General features: G+C 44.4%; 1 protein-coding gene across 1 annotated transcript in view; it reads right to left on the bottom strand.

Moving 5' to 3' along the window:
* adgrb2 (adhesion G protein-coupled receptor B2) overlaps positions 1-12,588 on the bottom strand; it is a 132,758-nt gene that overhangs the window by 99,183 nt on the left and 20,987 nt on the right. Inside the window, exon 2 of the mRNA XM_071538952.1 lies at positions 502-582. Within this exon, the coding sequence (XP_071395053.1) occupies positions 502-582 (81 nt within the window). The remainder of the gene's footprint in view (positions 1-501; positions 583-12,588) is intronic.

Raw genomic sequence — 12,588 nt, 5'->3', positions numbered from 1 at the left:
CCTACGCACATAGTGGTAAACGTGTGTGTGTGTGTGTGTGTGTGTGTGTATATATGCAAGCTCAAATTAGCATCAGAGCTATTCTGGTGAGGGTGAAGTGGCCAACATGTATGTCATGTATGTAAAAGCAGAATCCCCTGCATATATAAATGTGCCATTCTTAATATGTTTAATGCATCATGTGATGAATAATTCAGTCAGTCTCTTCCAATCCTATTAATTATGGGAGATTTTAACCACACACACACACACATACACACAAATACACATGCCCGCTCGGGTCCGCCATTAGTTGGGGTCAAATATGACAACTGCCCCGGGTTAAGCATTGCCCCAAAAGGCAAATACAGAATAATTATTTCTATGGCGATGGTTATATTCATATAACAAATACAGCCCCTAAAGGTCAAGTTGGCAAGTTTTATCCCAGGCGCACACGCACACACGCACACACACACACACACACACACACACACACACACACACACCCCCATTACTCACCTGTTTGTGCCTGAAACACACCTGGCTGGTCAGCTGATCGTGGTCTCTGCGTCTTTACCTTCAGATCATCATCATATGGGTCTGGAGCAGAAACAGAGAGTTTTCACTTTAATTTCTCTTTTCATTGACGGAGATTGGGACATAGAGCTCTAAATACAAGATCCAATGAGAAGCATATGCAGTGGAACAAATGCTGATATATGTATGGAGTTGTCAGTGTTTCAACATGGTTTAACGTATGTAAAGGTTAATGAGGACCCAGAATCAAAAGCTGGTGTGATTTTGTCTTTTGATATGAAATTCATTAGACTATGTGTCAAAAGCAAGAAAAATAATAATAATATAACTTATAGCAACTTAGAGCATATGGTAAGACTGTTAAGTTGGTTTCAAAGTTATAGTAGAGAGGTGCTCCTCAGAGAATGGGGCATCCATATATTCAACAAAGTGACAGGGACAAGTTTTCAGTGTATTAAAAAAGAAATCTATATTTTTCTTGGCAAATTCATAGCAAAATAGTTTGAAAAGTATTGGAAAAACTTGTTATGGTCATCCAACATGAGCTAAGTGAACCTAACAAGGAAATGATGAGAGACATTACAGCGTAGGCAAGAAAAGTCTTTAATTTCTTAAAGGTGGTTGAGTTTCTTGGATTCATTGCTCTTTTGAAGTTACCATTATGAGTTTTGGCTTCTTTATGGAAGTGCACAAGAGGAAGACCTTGCTGTTACACTGCAGAAAATCAAAGATTCATATTTCTAGAGCTGAATTTGAACCTGAACACCAGTGAAGAAACAGATCTGTGTGCTTGCGGAAAACAGAAAGATTGCATCTTGGTTGGTTTTATCTAAATTGGTACAAACATACGGAGGCATGAGCGCAGACTACTCTGTTCTGTGCAAACGGTTTCTTAGGCTAAGTTTCAGTAACAGAAGACTTAATCAATTCCCTCGGCTGGGGAAACAATCTTTGATTTAGTAGATCTGTTTCAGTTGTGTACTACTTGCCCATGGGACTTTTCCGGCGGTCGCATTTACACAAAGAAGCAGAGATATTATGCTGCGTAGCTAAGGTACACTATCTACATGGAATATGATTCTGTGTGAGTGTGTGTGTGTGTGTGTGCGTGTTTCTGTTAGATTCCCGGGAGTGAAAGTGATACACGCTCTGAAATTTCCTCGCGTTAGCCTCTGTCAAGGAGTCGAGCTGAGGAAGAACACACGCAGGCACGTACCCACATGCACACACACACACAAACACACACACACACCCTGGGAACTGTGCTGATGCTCTGTCATGACTGCTCAAACGCCCATTGCAACCAGCCCTCTAATTTGGGCTTTCACAGAAACAACAATTTGTCAAAAAAAAAACATGGAAAAAGACATTGTTTCCTTCCTAGCCCTTCCTTCCATTCACAGTCTCAGTGTTCCTCCTATTCCCTTGTTAGCTACGTGTGTGTGTGTGTGTGTGTGTGTGTGTGTGTGTGTGTGTGTGTGTGTGTCTGTGTGCGTCATCCTCAGCGGGATCACTTGCGCTTAAAGGCCAAAGTACAGTATTTTACTTCACGAACAATGTAATCATTTTGTTTGTGTGCTGTCTAGATGATATCTACAGCTGGCTTCTGCCCCGGGTCAAAGAAATGTGTGTGTGTGTGTGTGTGTGTGTGTGTGTGGGGGGGGGGGGGGGGGGGGCTGCTATTTCCTGAATAGCTTAAACTAGCAAAAGGTGCAACAGTGCGACGTGTACAGGAAGAGAATGGATAGTCCTTGATTTTTCCCCATCGTCTCAAAATTAACAGATTAATATTTTAGTGTTTGTGTGTGTGTGTGTGTGTGTGTATATATATTCTACTCGCCCGTCCTCCTGAGATAGAGGGGTCAATGAAGCAGGACAGAGGAGTAATGTCTCACATAAAATAACCAGTGAGGACTACTTTTCTCTCTGTCCCTCTGTGTTACACTCACACTCTCTCTCTCTCTCTCTCTCTGTCTCTCTCTCTCTCCCTCCCTCCCTCCCTCCCTCAGGTCCATGGCAAAGATGAGGATTTGGATGGAGACAGGGCAGAGTCCAGCAGAATCGAACACACAGATCAATATGGATAAACCCCTGAGAGTACTGACCTTTACAAACCCCACTATATTGTTTAATGTTCTGGACTGCACTTTAATAGACACATCATCACACACTTCATCAAATCCTCTTGCCCTCTCTCATCCCTCTTCCCCCCCCCCCCCCCCCTTTCCCTTACCAGCTATCTCTTCATCTCCAGGGGAATCTATTTTCCATCTATAGCTGAGACTATCACTTCCAAGAGCCGATAATCCCATGGTCAGGTGCAGAGGTGGGAGTGTGATATTTTATTTGCAGTAGTGCTGATACTTCAGCACAATCTGACTCAAGTTGAGCCTTTGTTTCAAAATATCCCCCCTAAAAATGAACAGATTAGCTGTTTTGTAGTCACAGGTAACAGATTACTTGTGTAGTCCTTGAATAAAATCATTTGATGGGTGATTATCAGCCCCTTATCAGAATGTGGGGAGATTTGAGTCCATATGTCATAATGTAGCTGTATCTGTGATGGTAGATCAAGTCCAGAATAATTTACTTTAAAAGCCAGATCTCATTGTCCTCGCTCCTCACTGACTTAAGTGAAAGTAGAATACTTAAATGTTAGGAATATGTATGTTAAATTATCTTGTTTTATTTTATTCAAGTGAAAGTACAGACTAATATTCCATTCTACTAGAATCTGTAGCTTCCCAGCTCTGGTCTGGTCAATACTACTTACTTTATTACTGGTAACTATAAAACCTAATCAAGGTCAGTTAAATTAAAGTAATAATCTGTGATGTTTTCATATGGGTTACAATACATGTCTGTTTTGCTCCTCTCTATCACCAACTGATATAACACTGTAGTGATTCATCCTATAGATAGTTCATGAAAGCTTTTACGTTTGTTGTTCTAAACAACCGGTGTTTGAAAAAATCCTCTGACATACTGGAAGTGATGCATTTTATATTTCCAGCAGCAGCAAAAGCCATTTGGAATGAGTAGAAGAAGAACCGGGTAGTTAGCATGAGCAGTATTAGCCACCATGGCTGAACAGACAAAGAAAAGAGCGCCACCTACACAAACTCTAACTTCATCAACAGCAAATCCAAGGAAAATTGTCACAGTCCCGCCCACACCGTTTGATTGACAGGTGATCTGTGGGAAGTGCAGTGCAGCAACACCACAGCAATGAGTGCTGAGCAGTAAAAATGGAGACAACATAAAATAAAAAAAAGCACAACAACAAAAAACTAAAAAGGAGGAATTTGAGGATAAACACTTGATTTCTTTGCCCAACTGGAATAAAACTGATAAGAATAAACCAGTGGTTCAGAACTGGTCCCATCCACCTCCTCGCCCACGGCCATTTTCTTTCTTTCAAACAAACAACCGGCTGATAAAGGAGCATGTAGAAGGACAAAGTCCCATTCAGAGCCTGCTGAGCGCTATCACTCAGCAGGCAGAGGCTTTTGTCACTTTCCTCTTCTCAATGCAAAAAGCAGTGGGATACCCCAGATAAACACAGACACACACACACACACCCACACACACACACACACACAAACACTGACACACACGCAAACATGGAGAGGCACACAAAGCATATTGAATACCAAAATGCACACATTAGCAGTGACGCCAAAGCTTGGATACACACTAATGTGCACGCGTACACACACACACACAACACACACACACACATACACACTCACAGTGACACCAAAGCATGGATACACCCAGATCTGCACACACACACACACACACACAGAGCATACTGAACACCAAGACGCACAGATTAGCAGTAACGCCAAAGCATGGATACACCCACATGTACACAAACACACACACACTCACACACACACACACACACACACACACACACACACAATGGGAAGTAAATATGGCTGATAAATAAACGTCATGGCAGTAAAGCGGTTTTGAGCCCCTACAAAGCAGCAGGCTGGGGAAGGGGATTGGGGCAGAGCCAGTTAGAGCCACAGGCTCCTTTGTCAGACTGAGCCGGGATTTAGGCCTGCCGGGAAGACCGTATGTGTGTGCGTGTGTGTGTGTGTGTGTGTGTGTGTGGTAGGGGAACGCATATGGTAATATGGTAACACAGCTGTGTTAAGAAAATAGCATGCACACAAACACGGTAGCACGGAAATATTTGCCGTAGAATCCTGTGTGCTGCGGGCGCTTTCGATGCAGCGTTATGTGATTGAACGCACACTCTCATAAAGGCAGACACACACACACACACACACACACACACATACAGAAAGAGAGGGCTATTTCTCAGCCGTATATCAAATCTAAGCTTATAGCTCTCTGGTGCTGTCCATTTACTCCAAGGTCCATCTGGGAGAGCCCAAACTGATAGAAGCGCGCCATAATGGACTTTTTATAAGCTACTGGACAGACAGACCCACTCCATCTCTCCCTCTCTCCCCCCCCCCCCCCCCCGTCTCTTTCTCTTACTCGCTCTCTCCCTCTTTCTCTCTCAATAACAGATATGAGGAGAGAAGTTGAATCAGGTTGGCGCAGGATAGCGTTCGTCTGGCTGCGAGGGCCTCAAGGTCATTTGTGTTCTTTCAAAATGGATTCACAATCTATTTTTCTCAGCCCCACAGGCTGAGTGGTGTTTTTGTTTCGTGCGTGCGCGCGCACACACACACATAGACAAGCTCACATACACACACATAAACACACGCCCCGGTGTTCCTCTAAACTGCCAAATTGGCTTCGTTTCATCTCACTTTTATTCTCAATCCCAAATTGCCCTTTTTCCCCCGTTTTTCTTCCTCTTATTTGATTTTTTTTTTATTTTGGACAAATCTTCCAACTCCCACAGCACACACAGTCATTCGGTCTGTCTTTCTGCCCTCCACCCCCTCACCCTCTGTGTCTCTCTCTCTCTCTCTCTCTCGGTTCTAACACAGAGAGATGAGAATTCAGATGGATTTGCAGGGCAGAGTCCGGCAGACTGGCAGCGATGCTACACAGCTACAATCAAAGAGGAATCGATGCTGCGTTGGTCAGAGCAAAGCATTCAGCGCAGGGTAAGCAAGATCAATTACAGACAATTACACCCCTGGTTTAGCATGTTTGTGCAGGTAACCTCCTTTTATATCACTTTTACAATAGGCCAATGTGGCAGTGTTTACAATCATGGCTCCAAGCGTGTTAAATGGATCGATGTGAGATAAGCTAGCCCCCCCCCCACCCCCTCCGGTGAACTCGCTGCAAAGCCCGTACTCGTGCACTTTGTATCCCTCCGCCTCCCTCCAACACGCGTTATGCAAACGCATCACCGCCACCGGGTGGAAACCTTGGGTTCAGATTCAGAAAACTTTTATTTTTGCCTTCGACATGGGCTCATCAATCGATAAAAAACAGTAAAAAAAAACAAAAACATACAGTACATATGGGAGACAGACATAAAGGCAGCGGCAGATACTGTTAAAAAAAAGTGCAATGTTGTCAGGGTTGCAAGGGTGCAGAGCGAGTCTTACCGCTTGTTCGTAGTGTCTATCTCCAAAATGTCAACTTTTCAACAACTTAGAAAAACAGCCTTGTTATTTAGCTTGGCGGCCATGCTGTTTTCAGTTGATCCAGTGGGTTTTTAGAGGGTTTCGTTAAGCCCGAGGTCGGTGGGATTTTGCCTTAACACACAGAGGAGCATGTAATCCTTCAGCTGAAGTTAAAAACATGTACTTGTCCCACTCTGGGTTCGAATAGGACCTTTGTTGCATGTCACCCCCCCCCTCCCCCTCCCAATTCTTCCCTGCCTCTCTTCACTGTGAAATTATCCAGTAAAGCAGATATGCCACAAATATCACCTAAAAAAAACACCAAAAAAAAATCACCAAAAATTGTTGTGAGTTCACATGACGGCAGCGCTGTGTGCGTACATGACGCGGACGTGGGGCGAAAATCGATTACTGCTCGCGCCCCGCCACTGCAGTGGGGATGCTGTTGCCATAGCAACACCGTCACGCCGCCGCCGCCGCCGCGGAGCAGCCAGAGGGGGGTAATCACACCTTTTGCGGAGGGGATGGAGGGAGGGAGAGGGATTATAAATCACAGTGTCCGCACTCTGTCTCCGGTCCTGTCTCTCTGATGGAGAGGTGAGAGGAGCCGGCAGACGGCGGGTCTCCACAGTGGTGAAGGGCAGACGCTTTTCTTTCGTTCTCTTTTTTCTCTTTCTTTCTTTAGTCTGTTCTTTCTTTCTCTCTCTCTCGTTCTTTCTTTGCTCATCTCTAAGCTTTCATAGCATTAGCGCTTCAGTATCATGTGCGTGCTCCTCATTCATTGCGTGTGTGTGTGTCTCCAGTGTGTAAGCACGCATGCTAATGCCACTGTGTATGTTCATGCGTGCATGGCATTGATTCCTCTCTCCGGTAATCAGCTGTGAAAGCAGTGTGTGCATCCCGCTAATCATAAAAGTGTGTGCGATCTATGACTGGCGAGGAAAATTAGCCACATCTGCCTGAAATGCGTTCGTGCATACACACACACACACACACACACACCTACACACACACACACACACACACACAGAAACTGCATCCGAATGGGCGCTTAACTGGCGAGCCAAAACAGCCCAGAGCAGAACTCTGGCAGGTGTTTTTCACAGATGAAAAACAGGACAGCATGAGGAGGGTTAGAGAGGAGAGCCGGACTTTAGCTCTCTGCTCGTGTAGAGGGGGGCAACAAAAAAAAGAAAAAAAAGAAAAAAGATACTCAGACATTGACTCTTGCCCTCAACCTCTCTCCTGAGCATACAAACACTCGCACAGCACTTACCTCTCCTCCTCTGTCAACCACCTTTCATCTTGGAGTTAGAGAGAAGGGCCAGTGGAGCAGGACAGAGGGGGCAATCTCTGGGGCCACACACACACACACACACACAACACACCCCAACGCTTTGTGCTCACACACATAAACACACGCACACACACGCTCTCATGCACAGGCGCACTTATTTTGGCTTAGCGGCGGCAAGGTATCGCTCCAATCTACAGCGGGACGGGGAGCCGAATCAGTCGCACTGCCTGCCGCTTCTTTTTTTTTTTTTACACTCTGTGAGATGGAGGGATGAAGCCATGTGAGGAAAAATGATAAGAGAGCAGAAAATAGAGGTGAAACCCCAAAGAAAAACCACAACAGCTCGACGTGTCAGCGACACAGCCGGGCAGCGATAACCCCTTTCTTTCAGCGGCGTGGTGTTGTTTGCCGTCTGGGAGATTGATTTTGTATTGAAAAGTGGAAAATACAACATATGCACTGTAATGGTTTATCTTTCTCTTTCTGTTGTTGTTGGTTTGGATGGATATTCTCTTGTTGTGTGATGTTTTATGTTCTGCTCTATAGTCTGCTGTGTCTCCATTCTGTTTTGTCCTGTTCATCTCCACTCAGGTTTATTTTGGTCCATGTTCTGTTCCAGTTCACTTTGCTCTATTCTTTAGATATAATAGCATGATAGTCTTCTACTTGTACTGCCGCCTGCCATAACATGACAACTTGAGTCCGTAATTTCTCTCAATGTGTGTCATTTTCTTGTGTCGTTTTCTTGTAAGGCTGAGTCCTTGTGTGAACAATGTGTGCTCAGAATGACTACAAATGAAACACACATGAATGGAGCCGGTCGTGCACGCGCACACACACACGCTCACACAGGCATGTCCATATCCACCCACTCGTAGCCTTCACCCAGGTGGCTTAAACAGCATTCGAACCACGTAGGTTAACATATTGGAGATTGGAGGCTCAAGTAAAATACCAGCAGCTTTCCAGACTTTCCACTAACATTTCCTTTCTCAGCCGGTATCCATAAAGCCACTGCAAGTATCCCTCCATTTCCTACAGCTACAAAATATACTGTGGATGACCAAACGGGAATTTCATTTATATGTCAATAATGTCACAAAAATCGAGAACCCAGCAAACACTCTAACGTTGAATGTTGCCTGAAAACCTGTAAATATTGCGGCAAAATAAAAGTTGCAATGATGTTGGTAGTCGTCCATAGCATCGATGTGTGAAATCTGGACATTAATATATTTCTGGTACGAGTTCAAAACAGTTTTCAAAGCCATAATATCATATTGTGACATTTTGTTGTGCTCGATTGGGTCGACGTTGAACTTGGCCACTCCCTGCGCGCCGCCGTCCGCCAAATGCTTTCTGGGAAAGGTTGAAGACTTTATGTGTTGTGAAGCGTCGATCTGAGAGGTCCTCGTCCAGATTGGCTCGCGTTTTCATTGGCAGAGAGGATTTCATATCTGGCATTAACAAATCTGACTCTCTGGCTCTGCGCGGTGCAAACTTTTTTGTCCCCGGCAACTTTAAAGTGGGATAGATAGAGGAATTTCACAACGAGGCTGTAACTGCAGGGGATAGCATTCTGTAAAAGTGCAATCGTCCCAGCCCATATAATGCTAGAGTGCTTTATGGGTAGTAAAAAAGAAAGGATGGCTGGCAATGTAGAGATAACCCTGACACAACAACCAGAGGGGAGTGACAAGGAGAAAGAGAGGGGGAAGGAGGGAGAGAGAGAAATAGATAGATAGACAGATAGAGAGAGAGAGAGAAATAGAGATACTTCTATCGAGTGTCACTGGAGCAGAGCTGTCAGACTCGAAACCAGACTGCCTCCAGACCTCCATGTGCCTTTTCCTCCTCCATCTCCTCCCCACAATCCCTCTCTCCGCCTCTCTATCTCCTCCGCCCCCGGTCTCCCCTATTATCAGCCTCTCTCTCTCTCTCTCTCTCTCTCCCTCTCCCTCTCTCTCTCTCTCTCTGTCTTGAGGGAAAGGAAAGAATGCTGAGACAGGAGTAAGGCCTTGACCTGCAGTACAATACGTCTTCACTACTCCTCAGTGTGCAATACTCCGCACTCACACACACACATACATGCGCACATACAGACACACTCGCACATGCCTGCACAGATGACACACACACACACACACACACACACCCTGGCTGCAGTGAGAACAATCTTCCTCTTTACAAGGCTCAAGGACTGCCAAGGCCCCATCAGTTGTTGAGATGAGGCCTTTCCGCTGGTTCTCTCTCTCTCTCTCTCTACTTTTCTCTCCGTCCCTCTGTGTTACACTCACACTCTCTCTCTCTCTCTCTCTCTCTCTCTCTCTCTCTCTCTCTCTCTCTCTCTCTCTCTGTCCGCTACAAAATGTTCCAGGCAATTTAACCCAAGGAGAGAAAAGGTGTTGTGCGGAACGAGTGCCTGGATAAATAGCTGAGGGCAGTCAGGCCACAAGGCTAATCGAGAGAGCAACGCAGTCATGTAGCATGAAGGCAGCACTATGCTAAAGAGTTAAATTTCAGCCGTGGAGGTCAGCGGAGCTATTCTGAGTTTTGCATTTTTCACAGCTGCTGTTGGGAGCGGCGCTGTGTAATATGCACTAGCTATGTTGCTATGGGAATTTAAACAACATCCCTAATTTTGAAAACACCATGCTTAACTAAATGATCCTGTCGTGAATCATCAAAATAAGTTAAGTAGGGGATAGGGGAGACTCTGGCCTAGATTTCCGGATGGTTACTCAAGGCTAAGCAAAGTGTCTGCTTGTGCATCTTGTGTGTGTGTATGTGTGTGTGTGAGTGACTGTCTGTATGCCCGTATGTGTGAAAAATACCACTCAGCAAGAGGCCGGCATGAAGCATCAATTTTCTAGACCGATGTTTTTCAACTAGTGAGTCGTGATACAAAAACACATTTAAAAAAAGTGGGACACATGCCAGCTCTGACAGGGTTGTAACAGCGTCAAAATATCCTGCTTTGGTTTTATTTGACCAAAAGTGACAGAATAACTACTCAAATCAATGACTCTTTAGTCAAAGTAGAAATGGTTTGATAAGAGTTGTTGCTGATGCACTTATTGAGCAGAAAAGTATGAGTTCAACATCTTGTGTTTCAGTGCTTTGATGACTTTGATTGGTAGTGCAGTGAAGCTCTATCTTAGTGCTAGTGTTTCATTACATGTTGGTGAGGACAAAAAAGTTGGTCATTTTTCCACTGGACTTCCACTCATTCCACCGTCTGCCATTGCGAGACACTCTGAAAGCTTTAGCTCTGTTTGCGCTGGAAGAAGAGCACCTTCTTTCTCTTTTGTGACATAAAGCAATCTCTCTTTGTGCTATAAAGCAATCCAAATTTCCTGCAATAGCCGACCCAGTGGCACACAATGTAAAATGAAGCGTAGAGGCTGGTAGAAGCTGCCAATCATCTCAGCGATGGTGTTTGTTTGTAGTAATTATACTAATGTCACAAAATGAATGTGTCAGTGATTTATTGCTATTAAAATGCTACACGTAGTACCTTTATTTTTGAAAGTGCATCATAAATATATCAAATATTATTATGTTTGGTGGGCACTTCCATCCTAAGTGCCTTGCATTATCATAAGCACGTACATTTTTAGCATTCGGTGGAGCAGTGGGAATCAGCCCCCTAACCCTGGCAGTGTGAGCATCCTATTGAGCCGCACAACCACACATAACATACTGTTTTGTTTTCATCCAATGTGCCTTACAGTGTACCATAAGTGCATACATTTTTAGCAAGGGTGGCCCCGGTGGGAAGCAAAACTCCTCACCCTGGCAGTGTTCGTGCCATGAGCAACTCATCATGGTACACACACACTGTATGTGCTGTTTTTTGGAATAACAAACAGTTAGTTAGTTTTTATTTTAAGCTGTGTACAGTCAGGGACAGAGGTATCTGGTGCCATTGCAAATGACATTGCCATTATCTCAGGTATTTGTGCCTTTTCTTATCTAAAGTTTAAGTGTTCGTTCTGGGTTTACTGTAACTGCCATTCATAGATATTTCAATGAATCTGAAATTGCTCAAAGGTCCATGATGTCTCAGGGACTTGAAATGTGTATGCTATGATTGTACAGTTTTTTCTCTAGTAACCTCAATGAATCAAGTATAACCTTGGTATGATATTGCCAGGGCCCTACATGTTTTTAGAGTAGATTTTACTCATAAAGAGTCACTTGGTTAATGGCTTATGGTTAATTTGACACACTAGCAGTCAAAAGTTTGGACACACCACATTTTTCTTTATTTTTACTATTTTCCACATTTTAGAATAATAGTAAAGGCATCAAAAATATGAAATAACACAAATGGAATTATGCAGTGACCAAAAAAGAGATGGAAAGATGGAAAGGTGGAAAGGTAGAGGCTTTGGAAAGAAATTCATACATAGGATCAACTTCACTATTTATATTTGTCTAAGAAACAAATTTCAAGCATATAAGCATAAGCCTTTAGCTCAAAACGGCTTTAAGATAATAACAACATAGTACATTCACTCAGGTGTGTCCAAGCTTTTGACTGGTAGTGTATATATAGGCTATAAGTATAGATAACATAATCAAATGTGTGTCCTTACACAGCACCAGATGGAACCCGCTGCTCAAAGCTGAAATGATCCATCTCTGTACTTCCTATGCCCTTCTTTCTCCTTCTTGGCTTCTTTAAAAAAAAAAAAAAAAAATCATCAGCCATCACACTCCTGTCCCCGCAAGGCATGAATGTGTCTCCCCGACCACACTATCTCCCGCTCACTATCAGTCACTGTTGCACCTGCTCGCCACACATCCAACACTTTCCGCTGCCATCTTGGCTCTCTCGCTCGCGCGCCTCTCTCGGGCTGCCGGCCCCGTCGGCCCCATCAACTCACTCGCTCCTCTCCTTCACCTCCTCTTCCACCTTTCCCTTCCTCATCCCTCAATCACTCTCTCCTTCTGCCGCCACCCCCCGACGGCTCCGGTCATACCCGGGGAGAGAGGAAATGTTAGGTGCCACCGAGCGAAATTATCACTCCCTCCACCCTTTCATCACCTCCTCCCTCTCTCCCCTCCTTCATCTCCACTCTTCCTTGCCGTGCCCTACTTACAGAGCCTGAAACAATGAACTTTGCACAAGATTCTTCATTAGGCTGTAGACTCAGTGGAGCTAATAGGGTGGTTTGATGCATAGCACAAATAGCG

This window comes from Centroberyx affinis, unplaced genomic scaffold (genome assembly GCF_046629955.1).
Source record: "Centroberyx affinis isolate AG114_WGS23_722 - 3 ecotype Tasmania unplaced genomic scaffold, CSIRO-AGI_Caff_v1 ptg003378l_1, whole genome shotgun sequence".
Lineage (NCBI taxonomy): Eukaryota > Metazoa > Chordata > Actinopteri > Beryciformes > Berycidae > Centroberyx > Centroberyx affinis.
The sequence above is the reverse complement of the archived record's forward strand: the minus strand, read 5'-3'. Positions and strand labels throughout refer to the sequence as shown.